Raw genomic sequence first — 17,854 nt, 5'->3', positions numbered from 1 at the left:
CCTTGCTGGCTGCATCAGGTGGTGGCCAAGCCGTGGTGTTTTTCCTCCCGTGCAATGTCGGGAGACTTGCTCCCAGCCCCAGGCTGTTGCTTGCCAGAGCAGATCCCCCTTTTTGCACCCCTCCCATAAAACTGCCCCACAGGGCCACTTCTGAGAGGCAGCCCTGGGGGAGGGGAGGAAGTCCCACTACAGGCAGCAGTGAAGCTGCAAACAGTCATGTGGAGCATCGGCATGAGCTCAAGCCCTGCTCCTCGGGGGCTGCTGGGCACCAGCCCCTGCCCGCTGCCTTTCCCTGGGGAGGGAGGGAAGCAGGCAGCACCCAGCTTGCAGTCTGCAAGTGACTCTGCTCTCAAAACAGGAATTGAGACCAGCTGGGGGACTTCCACCATCCCCTCTCCCTGCTCATGGGAGTGGGGAAATCATAGTGACAAGGGCCCAGGTGACCGGGGGATGATTACAGGGGCAGGATCTGAGCTGCAAACAGCCCCTTGCAGAGTGGAAAGAGCTCCTTAGGGGGTCAGGAAAGGCAAGGGGAAAATGCATGCCTTGGGTCAAATGCAGAGGGCCAGGATCAGTAAAGAATTCTTTATTTCCCATAAATACAGCAGATTCTTCGCACCGGGCGTTTAATTTTAAATCTTTTTGTTTGTTTGTTTTCTTCCATTTACAGAATTTTGCACTGAAAATATATACAAGTCTGTTCAAGAACCAAGCAAGATCTGCAAAGAAAAAACCCATACAAAACCCTGAAAAGAGACCAGAAAGGGAAGTAAGACACAGCAGAACCCCAGCATAAAGACCTTGCTTCCCCCTCTCCTCCTACCACGTGCTGTGCCCAGCTCCAAGACACCTCACCTTTGCTGTCCCCAAGCCAAGAGTGCGAGACACCCTGCTCACCTCTATCTTTCACAGGCCTCCTTGTACCTCTGGCAAGCCAATGCAGGGTGCAGCTTGCCCCGGCTTTTAAGATCAAGCCCTCTTAAAACCAGCTTAGGGATGGGAAGCACCTCCTGCGGTCATGAGTCCTGTTGGGATGGGGATTGCTTGGGACGTGCCACCCCTGGTCTCTTCTGTGCCTGCAGATCCCTGCTCTTGTGTCACAGTGATCAGGTGGCTGGGGCAAGCCCTCTCCTCACCGAAGGGAGCCAGGCCTGCCCACGGCTGCGGACAAGGGTGTGCAAGGCACAGCTGTACGCCCACCCCCACCCCCCATTGCAGACCTGGGATCCCAATGCCAAGCTTAGCGGTGTCCCCTGGTGATGGGCTGGGCTCCAGTCTCTCGCCAACCCCCAGCCTCACCTACCTCACCCCGAGAAGACACTGAAGAGCTGAGAAAGCCCCGTGCCACACCAAGCTCTCCAGCCCAGCCAGGGCAGAGGAAGACAACGTGCTGCTTCCTCTCCCTGTCTGGCAAGGAGGCTGTGTGGCGACTCACCTCACCACAGCACGCCCCTCAGGGCTGGCACACGGGACAAAGTCTGACAGCAGCCCCCAAAGCTTGCTGTGGCAGATGAAGTGTCTGGGAAGGGTGTGGGCTTCCTTGCTGCAGAGGCTCAGTGCCCAGGAGCTCCTGCCGAAGGGGCTGGGAAGGCACAGAGCAAGCCCTTCCCAGCCCCTGGGGTCCCAGCCCAGGGCCCACCTCCCACCAACAGTTCTGTAAGCAGCGGGAAGGAGGAAGATACAGGAAGATGCCTCCCACTGACCCCTCCAAAGCAAGGACAGCTGCCTGCTCTCCGGTACTGGAGAGACACCTAGTCTCTGTCCAGCCTTGTTCCACAGCAGCTCCAGTGTGCTCTGACCAGACAGGGAGTGGCTGAGGCCCAACTCCAAAGAGCGGAGGGGAAAAGAGGGAGCACACCGAGCGCAAAGCGGCTGAAGGGCTGGGAAGCATAGAGGGGACAGTCAAGGAAAAGGATCTTCCTTTGTTAGGCCTTGCCCCAGGCTGAGGCTGTTAAAGCTCCCCATCCTTGTTCCCCACTGCACCTAGAGGGGGAAAGCAGGGTTAGAAGAGAAGCTGGACAGGTCGGGAGGGAGTGTTGCCTTTGGGAAGAGCAGGGAAGGCAACTGTTCACCCACACAAAGCTTTCCACTCCACTCCTAGTAGTCTTGTTGGATGAACATCTCCTGGTGTCTCTGCTCTCCTCCTTGAGGCATGCTCCCTCTGGCCCTTGCCCAGCCATCTGGAGGATGGAGTGTGAGCAGTACCCCCCCACCCCCACCCTCCCCATCTCCTCAGGCTGCTCCAGCCCCACAGGGCTGGCTTCTCAAGGACTCTGCAATGTAGTGCCTGCCATGTGCAGCCCTAGAGGTTTCCCCAGGACTCTGGCGGGGGGAACTGGTCCACATCCCCCATTTCATTGTAGGTTTGCTCTCCCATGGTGAAGGTCAGCTTGTACCGTAGCCTCACTTTCTCCTGGACATGGGGGAGAAAGGATAAGCAGTCAGAAGAGAAGGGAAGAAAGGTATGAGGCACAAAGCATTCAGGTCTCTCAGAAGCTGCAGACAGCAGAGCGAACAGGACAGGGTAGGCAGGCTTTGCCCAAGCAGTAAGACCAGCCTCTCCTCACGCCCCAGGGACGGTGTTATTACCTTCTGTGGGTTAGCAAGCAGCAGGACTTGTGTGATGGCACTGGGGTGGACAATGGGGTTGAATGCCGGCAGCTCCGTGCCTGAGGGAGGCTGTAGCTTCACCTTCATCACCTAGAGAGAGAAAAGAGCATCTCACATTCCTGAGAGGGACTTGGCAGCCAGAGGCCCTGCTCCCGTATTTAGGGAGCTTCCATTGTCTAGTCAAAAAGAAAATCAACATGCTGGTTCCTGCTAGTCCGAAGGCAACATAACTCACTCTCAGCCCCACAGAGCTGTTTGAACCCACCACCCTGCCTTTCCTGCAAAAGTAGAATCACACTTTGGCCCAATCTGGGGACCTCAAGACCCAGCCATTGCCTTACCTTGGGGACGGCAGACTGAAAGACAATGTTGCGGATGGGCTGCGGGGCTGTGCTAAGCATAGAAATCACCACCACAAGCACATCAGGCCTCTCCGGCAGGGCATCCTTAGCAAAGTGGAAGAGGACACGGAAGCCATGCTGATCATACACTGTCACAGGGAGGATGCTGCCTGTGGGAAAAGCAGGGACAGGCAGCAGTCAACCAGGAGGGAACTGGCCCTGTAGTAACATTTCCCCATCACCCAAACTCCATGTGAGTGACAGACACCACTCCTCCTCAACCTTCACAAAATCCAACAGGCAAGAAGTTTCCTCACATTCTTCCCTTCCATGTGTGCACAATTTGTTCCCCCTAAGCTTGCCCCCCTCTGTTGCCCCAGCTCACTGGGTTTGATTGACTCCAGAGGCACAGTGATGTTGGCCAGCAAGATCTCCTGGGGCAGTGTGGTGGCAGGAGGCCGTGGTGGGACTGCAGTACTTCCTGTTGGTGTGGTAGCAGCTTTTGGAAGCGTAGCAGGAGCAGACAGCTCTGAGGTCAGGGGCAATGTAGGGTTCGGAGGAACACTCTGGAGCATGGGCAGAGTGCTGGGATTGTGGGCCGTAGTGCCAGAGCTGCTCCTGTTCTGGAGATCCCTCAGGGTGAGCCGGGGGGGTGGCTGCTGCTTCTCCCTGTAGGGAGAGAGAGGGCAAGGAGCGGAACAGGGCACTGAAATGTCATGTCCAGCACCCCAAAAATGGAAACAATGGGGAGAGATGTGAGACTGCACTACCCCTGCTTACCATCGCACTTGTTGAGACTCCGGAGGCAAAGACTGTTGCAGCAGAGTCTTGCCCAGGAGGTCCAGGTCATCCAGGCCACTGGTGAAAGGAGGTTTGGGGGAGGACGCACCAGCATCTGTTTTGACTGGTGGTGTCGCCACGATAGGGGTGAGACTGAGCTCGTTGCTATCTGATGACTGTAAAAAGAGTGCACAGGAGAGCCCCCCAAGCAGGGTTGCGTTATCAGCACCAACTCTCAGATGTGGGACGTGCCCCCACCTACTCCATTTGTTGTTCTAACCACCCTTCCCACCCTCTGCCCTGGCTCCCAGCATGTTACCTGGAAGCTGTTCCAGCCACTGCTGTCACCAGCCTGGGTAGGATGTGGTGGTGGGTCATTTAGGCCTGCCGGGGTTAAAACCAAACATGAAGCCTAGCTACCAAGTGGGTAGGAGCATTAAATGGGGCCTGAGTGAGACACAGAAGCAGCAGAACAGAACCACCAATGTGGTCTCTGTCTCTGATCCCCGTTCTTGCACGGGGGAGAGCCAGAAGGGTGACAGTGTTTTTTCTGCCCCGAGACCCTCATTTACAGTCTAGTTCTCACCGCAATTGGCAGAGAAGTGAATACTACTGGGCTGACAAGCCTGACTGACCACATCGTCTACTTCATGCTGCTGTACCCAAAGCACCCATCTTAGGAAACAAACACTTTGTTGAGAAAAGCAGGACTCTAGAGCCTTCTAGGGTTCACACCTCACAAGATTTCCAAGTGAACAGTTTTGGAAGTCCCATGCATCTGTTGTCAGCTCATGACTTCAACTGCAAGGAGTAAACATGAGATGCTGGGGGCGATCCACCCTTGTGATCCTATCAGGGGATGGCCATTGCATCACTCCTGATTTACTTGCCAGGTCAGTTTTCCCACAGCAAATCAGAGGCCACATCCCTGCAGGCTGTCTCTGACCAGCCTGGAAAACACCACCGTACTGAAGTTCAGAATCATAGCAAGGTCCTCCCCTCCTTCTCCATCACACTAAATGAAGGACATTTCTTGGTCTTTCATTATTCACCTCTCCCAGAGCTCCCCCTTATTCAAGTTCCTGCCACAAGGAAAACCATCCATGCAGACTGTCCAGAGTCAAGGAGAGAATAAAGAGCTTTTGCTCTGACTTTCTCACCTAAAGACATGAGTTCATCATCCAGCAAGGAGACAGAGCCAGCTTGGTCAGGCACTGGGACTGCTGAGCCACCTGAAAGGGTGGGCAAGGCTGGGTAGGAAGGGCCTGTTGCTGGAAGATCCAGGCCTGACAGATCCAGAAGCGCTGAGGTGCTGCCTGCAAAGGAACAAGCTGAGACACCTTATCCAGTCCTTATCCAGTGTGCTGAGGCCAGTTCCCGTCCTTTCTCCCACCTGGGAGAGGAAACTCCCCCTCTGCTCTCCCCTCCAATTCCCTCTCTTCACACATCAGTCATTTCCACAAGCCACTTCTTCATCTCACCAGCTCCACTCTGACCTGCAATTTTCACCTTTCCACATCTCTCCGTCTAGTCTTACATTACAGGAAACCAGCAATAGGGTTCCCTCTGCTTGACCTTCCTGTCCCCATTCCCCAAGTCTCACCTCGAAGGGGACCAGCCACCGTCTCCCCATTGATCTCTTCTCCCCTTACAAGCTGCTTGTAGAGATTGATCACCTGTGTCAGATTGTCATTGGCTTGCAGGATCTCCGCTGAAATGGAAGAGGTAGGAAGTTAAGTTTGAAAACTGCGAAGAAACAAAGAAAGTGACTTTTATAACCCAACTCTGTTTACTCCTTCAAACCAAGGCCCAGGGAGCTGTTAACAGCCTACTGCAGATGGTGTTTCTGCAGTTGTTGCTGCAGACTGCACCAGGGTATGCTGATACCTCCATGGCAGTTTCAGCAGGACAAGCTCAAGCATCATTACTACAATGAAGTGGAGGAAGCCTGTAACGCTGCTGGTTGCTGCCACGTGCCCCCACTTAGGGCCAAGCCATAAACTAACCTACAGTGAACGGCCACCCAAAACAGAGCAACAGTTGCTGACAGATGCCGTGCCATGGGCAGCCCATGAAGATGGAAGGAGAAGGAGACAGAATGGGAAAGACCAGATACACTTACCCAGAGCTTCATCATTGTCTTCTGTGTCACTGGCGAGCCGGAAGAGCATGGGCCTCATACGCTCACAGCGCTGATACAGCTCCTGGGGGAGAGAGGAAAGGGGTGCCGAGGCAAGCACCGGGATGCTCAGCTGGAGGTACAAAACTGGCAGGAGGAACTTGGGGGATAAGGGTCACCCATCTCTGGTAAGCCCAGGGAGGATGCTGGGATGGCCTTTCCTTACCTTCATTAGGTCCTCATTGCTTTCCATTGTCTCCCCCTTGCTGTAGTTTGTCACCATCTCTGTCAGCAGCTTCACATTGTTGTTCACCTCCTCAATGGCATTCACCCTCTTGGAGATCTTCTCCATGCGCTTCTGGTCCTGGAACGGAAGCACATGGGGGAGGATGTCCTTGCTCTTGTCTGCAGCTTGGAGAGGAGGAAGGCTGGACTAGCCAATACACCAACTCCCTGGACTACGGCATAGCAATGCTACCCTCAAAACAGCTCCCACTCCAGTGGACAAGTCCAGATCACCTCTGGGCTGGCACTTGCCAAACAGGGACGGAATTGCCACAGATCTAATGCTGCAGCAGGGCTTGGGCCACAGAAAGCACCCAAAGCCATTCCTCCAAGTAGCCAAGGGATGGCAGAAATCACACAGACTCTTTAGCAGCTGCTGCTGCAAAATTCTGGGCAGAAGCTCTGTATGTCTGCAGGAGGACAGAGAGACACTGCTCCCTCGGTGCCAACCATTGCCACCCAGACCATGACCCCCCAGCCTCTCTTTTCCCCAGTCACACCTCCTGAACCATCTCCTTGATGAGCTTGTTGGCAGCCCGGAGGTCCTCAGGATGGGAACTTTTCAGGAGACGAGCCAGTATCTGCAAAAGAGAAGGCATCTCTGAGCCCAAGCTGAGGGGTGGCAGCCACAGTCATTCTTGCAACACTAGAGCCAGTAATTGTCCTTGCCCCAAACTCGTATGTGGCAGAGGCAGCAGACAATGCCCGTTATTTGAAAGCCCCTTGTGGGCTACCAGAGGCCAGGGAGAGAAGTACAACTGGTCTTCCTTTTCCCATTGTGGTTCTGGTTATGTAAGACAGGTCTTCCCCTGAAGATCCCCTGCATTCAAAACCTGCTCCTGCGCACCCAGTACACATCATGGAGACCCTGGAGCATAGCAGCATAGTACTGAGAAAGAGAGAAAGCCTGGTTTATGCAGGAATTGCCATGGGAATGTAATGGATTCCTACTCAGACCTCTTCACAGGTGCAGCTGGTGAAGAGGAAGAGCTCTCACTTTCTCTCCCCCTCTGCAGTCAGTGAACTGGCCACCTACAAATCCTCATTTGCACACTGTGACCCACAGATGCAAAATATAGGCCCTGTAGCAAACCAGCATCACACCTCTACTGCAGAACTAGACCCAGAGGAGCCTAATTCCTGCTTAAATATATCAGCACTGATAATGCAGAGTTTGTCTGAGTGATGACACAATTCTGATGGAAAGGCAATATAGGATGGGTCCGGAAGGGTATAAGTGGCTGGGTGATAAGCAGATTGCAGTGGTGGCGGTGGGGAAGAGACAGAAGCAGCATCTGGGGCTGAGATTTAACCCTCATGGCCAGATAACTCAGAAGCCTGGAGAATGCACAGCAGTAACCTCCCACAGCCTGCTGGCTAATGTCAGTGCTTCACCATCCTGCAGCTAAGCAAGCACTCCAAAGGTCAAACAGACCCATCACATGCCCCATCTCTGGCACTTCCCTTTGTTGTGATTTTGGAGCAGGCCCTCAGCATTCCTGTGGTGCATTTTCTGAAGGACAGCATGTGGAACAGGGGCCTTGACTCTTTCTGGACCTCCACCTCAGGGGGACAGCAGATCCTGAAGCAGGGAAGATGTTGCCTGCTGTCCTTCTCCTTGCACAGAGCCCTTACCTTGGATTTCTCTTCATCATCAAAGATTATGTTCTTGGGCCGAGGGGGAGGTGGTGGAAAAGGAGTGTCATCAGGCAGCTTTGGGTCACACTTCACAATCCCTGCAGCAGACAGACACCAATGGAGAGGTCAGGAGGACACTCACCCACTGGGGGATGGCACTGCCACCTAGGTCTTTTCTTCCTAATGGCCCACCAAACGCAGCTGTGACTGAGGATGCGTGGGTTTGCTCCCATTACCCAAGATCCTGGACTGTGTTTTCACAGGACTGCCCTCTACTCCCCATCAATGTCCTCTTTTAGAAAAACCCAGCATCAACAGCCAAAGCATTTGCAGCCCTTCATCCCCAGACCTTTCCAGTGTCCCATCTCCTGTAGGAGCAAGCAGATGTTCCCTCCAACCCATAAAGCAACTCAGACCACCAGCAACTCTCTCTTCCCAGCTAGGAGCCCCTGGGCAGCCTCTCCTTCACCAACCCCTGGTACTGAGCTAGACTGATGGATGTGCTGGGTCTGGGCACAGGAAAGGGAGAATCTGTTTCAGATTCTGCCCAGATAAAAAATGAGGGAGGGCACACCATCCCCTTTCAAACCTCTGCCTCTCACCTTGTTTCTTCAGCATCTGGTAGGCTTCCGAGATCTTCACCTCATGAGGCAGCCCCAATGTCCAGCTGTACATCAGCTCCAGGATCTTTGATTTCACTTTTTCTGGTGTCCGGCTTCCAAGATACTAGATGAAGAGAAGAGGCACCTTGAAGCTGATCTGAGCCGTTGCAAAGCCTGGCCTGTTCTTCTCCTCCCCTCCCCCAGAAGAAGTGAGACTGTTCCCAACGGCACAAAGAGGAGGAAAGAGGAAGCAAGCAGGAAGGCTCACGAGGGCCTTGCAACATGTCCTATACTGTGCTTGGTTTCCTCCACAGGAAGCACAAGAGGTGGGAGAAATGCTGCACCAGCAGCCCGTCAGCAACATGCAGGAACAGGTGGGAAGGCCCAGGCAGGTCTGTTGCCTAGTGAAGGAAAGGCTACTGCTAACAGAAGCTGCTCAGCAAGGCAGCCCTTCAGGAATGAGGGGACAGCAGGGCTGGGAGGGGAAAGGACCGTGGGACGGTCCCGGTGGGGCGGGACCCCGCCCTCTCTCTCAGGGGCACTCTCCACTCTACATGTGCCTGGCATCCTTTAGAGCTAGGTGTTCCTCAGATGACCAGCACCCAGTGGTGAGATGATCAAACACTACCACTCTCTCCCTGCCATACAATCACCCTTCACCCTTCTCCCATGGGTCAGCTGAGGCCACTGGTGGTAGAAACAGTGCACGTGCCACCAGAAGCCAGTGGCTTAAGGTAGAGGACATTCTCCAGGGCATCTAGCAAGAGGACTTTAAGATGCTGCTGTCACTGTCCATGGCTATTCATGATCACAGATCACAAGCTGTGACTGGCAGATGAAGGCTTTCCTTAGTCATATTTAGTCTGTGTTCCCTTAACTCTATATTGGCTGGCATTAACTGCCGTAACTGAATGGGAGAGCACGCACAGCTTGTTCTGCTGCAGGAACAGCAGCATCAGCACAGGAGCTGGTAATGGCTTGGTGGTTCAGATGGACTTGCCAGAGCACTGCTAACGAGGCCTGGGCTTGCCCTCAGAGTGTCTCAACCAGGCTGAGACACCCCAGAGAGGCACGGTCACAATGTCAGAGCTGGGGGAGGTTCCTGAGCACATGCAGCACAGGAAGAGCCCAACAGAGATGCAAGGAAGGTGACTCCAGGCACGCACATGAGCTGAATAGTCTCACAAATGCTGATTGCATCATGTCTAGCTGGCCCTCAGCTTGCTGCATCAAGATCACCCTCTAGCAGACAGGTGAAAGCTCACCTTCCCACTAGAAAACTCACCAGGGGACAAGGACTAGACCTCCTATTGCCACTGTCCTATTTCCCCCACATCCCAGAGGGTGTCTAACCTTTCTGCTCAGCCACCACTTCTTCCCAAAGCCTTCCTACCACCAGGTTCCAGTGCCCTCCAGCACAATGCCAAGACCTACCTTTGGTGACACCACTTTGATGAGCTCATTGAGGAAGCGGAACTTGCCCACCTCATCGTGGAAGCGTTTGCCACAACTCTTCATGCAGGACTCCAGCACCTGGGGAGAGGGGCAAGGTAAACCCCAGCATGGGGTCAGCACAGATTCAGGTGCCAGCTCCATCCTGCTCCCCCCTTGCCAGGCACGGAGCCTGTGGCTGTCCTTAAAAGCAGTGCATAGGGCCAGCCCCTTTCCCTCCCAAGTGGCCAAGCAGCCTCCCAAAAGTAAGCAGGAAGATTTTCCTCTCTGGGGTCAGTCTTTGCAGAGGTGGCTCAACAGCCCATGGAAAGGGATACCCTTAGAGAGCTCACAGTCACCAGATTTTTGCAGCATGGAGCCACAACACAATTAAGAATCACAGAATCATTTAGGTTTGAGAAGACCTTTAAGATCATTGAGTCCAACCGTTAACCTAATACTACCAAGTCCACCGCAACAAAACCCAAAAAGCTTTCTGCCAACTTCAACAGGCTATGAGCCTTCCTAGGAACAACCTTTCCTACTAGTCACCACTCCTCTCTTGTGGAGCCACCTTCAGCCCCTCTCCTACCCAAGGACCAGGTGTCCAGCACATTCTCAGGGGGAATTCAGCTTCCCATGCTCCTCCAGTCAAACTGGAGCAAGTCCACACTCTGGCCCCCCTCCATCCAGTTCTACTGGCCTGCAGATGTCCTTACCGTGAGGGCCTGAAGAGCCTCCCATTCCTGCGGAGATTGGATCTTGTGGGCAAGAAGTCGGGTAGCAAGTGGAGGACTGGAATGAGTGAGGGAAAAAAAAGAAGCTAGCCAGTTGTTGATGAAAAGCCTGGTACCTGTGCTTCTATGTTGGAATCCAGGGTTGAAAAGCATGTTGCAAGTTTAAGGCACTGACGAGACACCAAGATGCCTCAAAACCCTGGGGGAACTTTCCATTAGCGGACCAGGATCCCCCACCCACCCCCACTTCGAGGGGCTTTGTGCCTGTTCAGCTCTCAGGACAACTCCACTGAATTGTACTGGGTGGGGGGATCCTAACGCAGGCCTGTGACCTGGAGGAGCCTGGGGAAAGGACGGAGCACTTACCCCTCCAGCTCCTTATTGAGCTGCTCACAGAAAGCATTGATACCATCCCAGTCCAGGTCCTTGTTCAGGGGGTTTGTTGCTTTGTCTGCAGGTGGGAGAAGAGGACGGTAAGAAAAATCTCCCCAGGCTCCCGCCCTGCGGAGGTGACAGACAACATTGCCCCAGCTCAGTCCCAGCCAACTCCACCAGGTGCCTCAGCGGAGGATGGCACCGAAGGGAAAACCACGCTCCGTCCACTTGCCCCCTCCTGTAGAAGCCCCATGCACCAACCCCCTGGCCGCCGCCGCCCTGCCCCCGGCACGCTGCCCCCCGGCACTGCGGGGGCACCTGCCCGCTGCGGGGGCTCACCCGCGGGCCCCGCGGCCACCCGCCCCTCACGGTGGCCCAGCAGCCCCGGCAGGCGGGCCCGCCCTGACACCTCGCTACACCACGACCCCCAGCCCCTCCCCAGCTCCCCCTCTCCGTGAGCGCCCCCCTTCCCGCACCCCCACCCGCCCTCCGGACACCCGCACCCTCACCCCAGCCACCCGCCACCCGTCCCCGCCGACAGCGGCGGCCGGGACCCGCTGGCGCCACGGCCGGGCCGTGCCAGCGGGAGGGGCAGGGCGGCCCCGGCCGCACTCACTGATGCACGCCTCCAGCGTCTCGGGCTCCATGGCGGAGGGCCCCGCCCGCCGGCTCCTCAGCGGGGCAGCGCCGCGCCGCCGCCCACCCACCCGGCCCGGCGCCGCCGAGCCATCGAGAGCGCACCGAACGGTCTAGAGCGCCGCTCCAACGGCCTCACCATAGAGCAGCGGAAGTCGGCGGCGCAGAGCGCCACACCCCGCTCCCAGCGCGCCCCCTGCTGAAGCACACCCCCCGTCCACCGAGTTCACTGCGCAGGGGAAAGAAAGGCGCAGGACGGGGAAGGAAGCGGAAGGCCTCTAGGAAAAGGCACGCGAGAGCAGAGCAGGCCAGAACGCCGGAAACCAGCCGCCACGCGAAAACAAGCCGACCGAGCCCTTCCCGGAAGAACCCTCATACTGGCAGGTGAGGCCACTTCCGGCACGGAGATGGAGCACTTCCGCCCCGCGGGGCAGCGGCGTGTCCTTTCAAAGGACACGAGCCGGCTTGCTCCGGCGCGTGCGCGGTGCCGGCTGCCCGCCCGGGCGGGGGCCGGGCCGGGCCGGGCCGGGCCGCGCCGCGCCGCGCCGCACCGCACCGCGCCGCACCGCACCGCACCGCACCGCACCGCACCGCACCGCACCGCACCGCAGCGGGTCGGGAGTGTTAGGGCATATACACACTGGAAGTGCTAGTAAGCGAGTTGGCCTGGCCTGGCCTGGCCTGGCCGGAGTCAAGTTTAAATAGCCGCAGATCTGGCGGGGCCTGGCCTGGCCGCCTTCCTGGCTGTGCAGCTTGGTGGGGCCCTGGAAATAGCGAGGGGTTCCGGGAATATAAACCCTGTTTGTCCTTGCTTTCCTTGCAGCTCTGGTAATGTAGGCCGGTCCTAACTGTGACACTTAATATCACTTCTTTCCTCTGTGCCCCGCTTGGAAGGAACCTGTGGGTGTTTCTCCCTGTGGTGATTTATTACTTTTTGTTGGGTTTTTTGTTTTGTTTTTTGTTTTTTTTTTAATAATGCTGGTGAAAGGTGCCAGCTCAATGTCTTTAGGGAGCAGAAGCCTCCACCTGTCTGAAGAGTCCCTGGTGCCCAGGGGTATCAGCGACGGTGCTCAAAGCCACGCAGGGGCTGGTCTTGGAGGTGTCTAATCCTGGAGACAGATGTCCTGAGCCAGGGCGGTCTGTGCTGGGTTACTGGTTTACAGTGCTAATCCCACAGATGGCAGGCGAGGGAGCTGCCCTGATGTCACACCTAATGTCTTTTCCTTATGGATAGCCATTGTTTTGGGGGGGATTTTTTGGCCATTAAAAAGTACTTTTTGCTGCTTGAATGTAGTTCTTTTTTTAACTCTTACTGTCTTGCATCACAAAGCCTTTTTTAAGTGCCTTTCATTGAAACTTGCCACATCCTTCCCTCTGCTGTGTCCAGGCACGTTTTATTTGTGTTATTTTAATCTTATGAGTCAGCCTTGCCTGTCACTATTGCCTCTTCGGGTTTTTTTTTTCTGAGAATCCTTAAGTCATCTTTAGGAGACTGAGGCCTAGATAGTACTCTTCTAGGTCATGTACAATCTGTGTAGAAGGCGTGCATCTCTTCTCTCCAACCCACAAAGCAATGCTGATACCAGAGGAATTTTACCAGTGTGCTTAACCATAAAAGTTGCAACTATGTATCCGTGACATGGCTGAGCTGCACAACTCTATTGTAGTTTAGCTACTAGTAGAACGCTGCATTGTATAGTTTAGTTGCCAAGTAGATAAGAACCGGTTCAAAACCAAGACATGAGCCAAGAGTGCTGAAACAGGGTCAGAAGAAGAGAAGGTCATGAAGAGGGAGAGAAGAAAAAGAGGAAGATGACTAAGAAGAGGATGAAGATTCCCAAACCACCACCAGAGGACCCCCAACCCATTAGGCCACATATGTATTAAGAGTGTAGATGTGATATGCAGTTCACAGAACTGTAGTGAATATAGTAATAGTTTCTTAGAAATGTCATTAATATGTATAGATCGGCCATATAAAGATAAAAGGTGAACAAAATCGGTATGCATATTGGATGGAATTTATCCTGTTTATCTGGCGCTGAACGTAAAGAATGCCTGCTTTCTAACACTCCAAACTGAGTATTGGAGAGTTTTGTCTCCAATTTTTTAGTATCAAATTGATGATGAGTATGGGATCCTGCTTCTGAACTTGGACTGAGTACAGAATCATGGGATGTCCAGCCAGCACCAAGAGGATTTTTTGGGGACACCCCCATCCTGGCTCTGCTGGTCTCATAAGCAGAACCTCACTGGTAAGACAAAGGCATTCTTTTGATTTTGAATTTTGACTTGAAGTCCTACCCATAAGTTGAGACACAGTATTGTAAGATGTCTTGCAGGGCAAGTTAGATGCATCTCTGGATTCGATAGTCTGTACCTGTGTTCATGTGGACAACAGAGGTACCTGAATTGGACTCTCGTTTGTGACATGGGCACATTAATTCCTCTTGTCTGTTTGAGTCTGTGCCTGCATTTGGGTGAGTGACATGGGTACTTGAATTAGACTCTTGGTTTGAGTCTGTGCCTGGGTTCTGTTATTTATCTTAGATTTGTGTTACTTGGCTGTTACATTGTTATTTGTGAAATTTGTATTTCTGAATTTGATTGGATATAATATACTAAGATAGAATGGGATGCATCATATCTAAGGTGAAGAATGACATAATGACATTCTGAGAAAGATTACAGGTCCACCAGTAGGTAGTGTCAGGTGGGTGGGCTTGATTAAATACTGTAATCAGTGGTGGCCACTTTATAAGTTAGAAAATGGCTGCAGGTGGCCAAATAATGGAACTTAGATTATGATACTTTGTTATAATTGATGTTGTTTTAAAAAGGGAAGGAAAATGGGATGAGGTGATATACGCTGATAATGTTTTTCAGCTTACGGGATCATCCTGAGTGGCAGAAACAGTGTGGAATTAATTTGGCACCAAGTGATCCTTTAGTGCTGTCATTAGTGAAGGATGAGAAAATTTCTTGGGAGAGACCTCCAAGGAGGTGTTGTTCATCTTTTAATATAGGACAGAGGTGTTTAAAATTGAAAACTGGGAGAAGAAAAAGGAAGAGGGACACATTCAACATTATGATGTTTGCCTTCCCAAGTAACCCTTACACATGATGGAGCCCAGCTTTCCTGGAGATGGCTGGACAACCCGCCTGTCAGCGGATGAATTCCTTGTTTTGCTTTGCTTCTGTGCACAGCTTTTGCTTTACCTATTAAACTGTCTTTATCCCAGCCCATGAGTTTTCTCACTTTTTCCTCTTCTATTCTCTCCCCCATCCCACTGTTGAGAGTGAGCGAGCAGCTGCATGGTGCTTAGTTGCTGGCCAAGATTAAACCACAACAGTTCTTTTTGGAGCCCAATGTGGTTCACAAAGGTTTTGAGATAACGACAGAAGTGATTGGAATGTGCTAGCTTGAATTTATAGCTGTTATTGCTGTTTAGCTTTAATCATCAGGTTTCTGTGTGATTTCTATGCTTGCCATGGGGCTTGCTAGCTGTAGAGTCTAGCACTCATTAGTGGCCACTTTTTGCTTTCACAGCTTGCTGTACCGCTTATCATCTTACTGTGCTGTGCTCGGTAACATTTTGTTAACAGCCATGGTGATGGGCCTGGCCTGAAAAGTGGCCAGGGCATCGCTGCTGTTTCTGGGCTGCTGTACTGGACAGGATGGGACTCCAGTGTGACAGAAACCACCTGAACCAATGGAGGACAAACCTTACAAGAAACAGTGCAAGTGCATCAGTGACCCAACCAGAGCTGACTTCGGTACCCCATAACCCCATACAACACACCACCTCTCCACTTCTGAGTGACCACTACAACAGACGGAGCCCAAATTCATGGACTAAATGACATTTGTGGATACACATTTTTACAGGGGTGGTCCACAGACTAGGGGAATGATACCTGTGTATTCTATCAAAGGATGGGAAGGGTTGGTGGTGGTTAATGAGGTTATATTAGAAATTGTGACATGATGTGGAATAAGGGGTGGATACTGTACTTGGTTTGATTGGAATAGATTTGATTTTAGCTGATGCAGTGTTGAGTTTTGGATTTGGTGTGAGAACAATGATAATAATATGAAGTCAAGGGCTTTTCAGTTTCTCAGGCTCTGTCATTGAGAAGACTGGAGAGGCATGGGAATTTGGGAGGGGACATGGCCAGGACAGCTGACCCAAACTAGCCAAAGGGATATTCCATAACATATGATGTCATGCTGAATATATAAGCTGGGGGAAGATCAGGCAGAAATTAAGGTTTTGGTAGATACCAGGGAAACGTATTCAGTAAACAATAGTATTTGAATTGTTGGTGCAACAGGGAAAGCCAAAGAAGCACGGTTCCTCAAACCAATATCATCTCAAATAGGAAAACAATGGGTAACTCATCAGTTTTTGTATTTGCCAGGAACCTCCAAGCCTTTACAAGCAACAATCAGATTTAAGGGTGAAGATGTTAAAATGATGATTCCTGAAGGTAACTATGTCCATGTGCTAGTACTGTCTTTACAGAGGGATGGAAAAGAGAAAGGGGAAATCCTGGTGGAAGTGGAGGACACAGATTCCCCTGGCCTGGACTGGAGAGATACTGGGCCAAGCTAGGCTAGCTGGATATAGAGTGTCAAGAAACAAAGCCCAGGTTGGAAAGCAGACCATGAAGTACCTGGGGTTTGACATTTCCCAAAGACAACATGCTTTTGATTTTGGGTGAAAAGAAACAATTTGCCAACTCCCAGAACCACAGACTGTTCATGAACTAAGAATGTTTCTGGGAGCGCTGGGATGGTACAGATTATGGATGCCTGACTATGGACTACTAGTAAAACCTTTACATAGACTTTTGAATAGATTGATGGGATCACATCTGGAGTGGAATGCAGCAGGAAGGACAACCTTCAAAGAAGCTAAACAGTCCCTCATGAAGGCTCCAGACCTTGAGCTTCCAGACCTAGAAAAACCTTTTGAACTTTGTTTATGAGAAAGAAGCCATTGCCCTGGGAGTATTGACATAGAGGTTAGGCTCCTTCAAAAAACCTGTGACATATTTTTCTAAGCAACTAGGCAAAATGAGCAAAAGATGGCCCAGATGTTTGAGAGCTGTGGCTGCCACTGTTCTGATTATTCAAGAAGCTTGAAAATTTACTTTGGGACAAAGAATCACAGTTTATATATACCACAACAGGAAGGGAAAATTGCAAAACAGATCTAGCAGCGTGGGCTGCAGCAGAAAAGAATAATCTGCCCTTGTTAGTCCTGGTTCCCTTAAAGTCTCCACCTTTTATATAAAATCATTTTTAAATAAAGTCATAATTACCTGAAACCCCAGTATATGATGCAGAAGGTCGGAAAGTGATTAATACCCTGACAGCCACAATAAAAGAAAATGGGTGGGCCATTACTGAAAATAATAGATTTGTTGTGGAAGAACAATTAACAACTGTATTAGCCCAGAGAAAACACTTATAGACTCACTGAGGAACTGAAAATTTACTTAAACATCTACAAAGATCAGTTTTGAGTAAAAAGATATAGAAAATTGTAAAGTCAATCACTGAATGATGTGAAATATGCCAAAGAAACAACCCAAAGAACCGGATTTGATTTGGAGTTACATGGACATTTTCCTGGGGATTGCTGGCAAATCAGTTTTACTGAGCTACCCTGAAAGAAAAATTATAGTTATTTACTGGTTTTAGTGGATACCTTTTCTGGGTGACCGAAGCCTTTCCCTGTTGCATCAATAAAACTAGGAAATTAGTTAAGGTATTGGTAAAAGAAATTATTTCTGGATTTGGAGTTCCACAAAGCTTATCATCAGATAGAAGACCACATTTTGTTGCAAAATTGTAGAACAAGTAAGAAAATTTTTAAGAATTACTTGAAAACTTCATGTCCCATACCACCCATAATTGAGCAGAAGGGTAGAAAGAATGATTCATACGCTAAAATTACAACTTGAAAAAAATTTGCCAAAACCCCAGATTTAAATTGGGTTCAGGCCCTACTGATAGCTCTATCAAAAATTAGAGTACAACCCAGGGGTAAAATTAAAATAAAACCCTTTGAAATGATGTATGGAAAACCCTATCAGGTCCCAGGTGTACCAAGAAATGCAGTAATGGAAGGGGAATTCTATTTGGAAAATTATCTAATAACTTTAGGAAAAATAATTTTTGAACTTCAGAAATCTGTTATGGGTACTTGGGAGACAGGACTGGATTCTCCAATACACCCCTTCCAAGTCAGGAGACTGGGTCTACCTGAAAACCTGGACCTTGGAACCATT

The 17,854-nt window shown here is 51.5% G+C and overlaps 1 protein-coding gene and 1 long non-coding RNA gene across 3 annotated transcripts; one reads left to right on the top strand and one right to left on the bottom strand.

Annotated features, from left to right (window-relative positions):
• Nucleotides 1–571: 571 nt before the first annotated feature.
• On the bottom strand, nucleotides 572–11,762 carry GGA1 (golgi associated, gamma adaptin ear containing, ARF binding protein 1). 2 transcript variants are annotated; one of them, XM_040595559.1, is made up of 17 exons: nucleotides 11,694–11,762; nucleotides 10,910–10,994; nucleotides 10,526–10,601; nucleotides 9,810–9,908; nucleotides 8,376–8,499; nucleotides 7,771–7,871; nucleotides 6,636–6,716; nucleotides 6,077–6,214; nucleotides 5,854–5,935; nucleotides 5,335–5,442; nucleotides 4,892–5,047; nucleotides 4,051–4,115; nucleotides 3,732–3,907; nucleotides 3,337–3,620; nucleotides 2,952–3,121; nucleotides 2,590–2,700; nucleotides 572–2,413 (listed from the first exon to the last, which is right to left on the bottom strand). In XM_040595559.1, exons 4-17 carry the CDS (start codon nucleotides 9,891–9,893, stop codon nucleotides 2,303–2,305), a joined length of 1,791 nt encoding a protein of 596 aa, XP_040451493.1. In that variant the 5' UTR covers nucleotides 9,894–9,908; nucleotides 10,526–10,601; nucleotides 10,910–10,994; nucleotides 11,694–11,762; the 3' UTR covers nucleotides 572–2,302. The 2 variants fall into 2 exon arrangements, with proteins under 2 accessions (XP_040451493.1, XP_040451492.1); XM_040595558.1 differs by lacking the exon at nucleotides 11,694–11,762 and adding an exon at nucleotides 11,535–11,675.
• Nucleotides 11,743–14,726, top strand: LOC121088904. Its single transcript, XR_005828060.1, has 3 exons — nucleotides 11,743–11,938; nucleotides 13,668–13,809; nucleotides 14,581–14,726. It is a non-coding gene; the product is annotated as an uncharacterized LOC121088904 (long non-coding RNA).
• Nucleotides 14,727–17,854: the final 3,128 nt, after the last annotated feature.

The sequence above is a fragment of the Falco naumanni genome, chromosome 5, assembly GCF_017639655.2.
Source record: "Falco naumanni isolate bFalNau1 chromosome 5, bFalNau1.pat, whole genome shotgun sequence".
Taxonomy (NCBI): domain Eukaryota; kingdom Metazoa; phylum Chordata; class Aves; order Falconiformes; family Falconidae; genus Falco; species Falco naumanni.
This window is presented reverse-complemented; position numbering and strand designations above follow the sequence as displayed.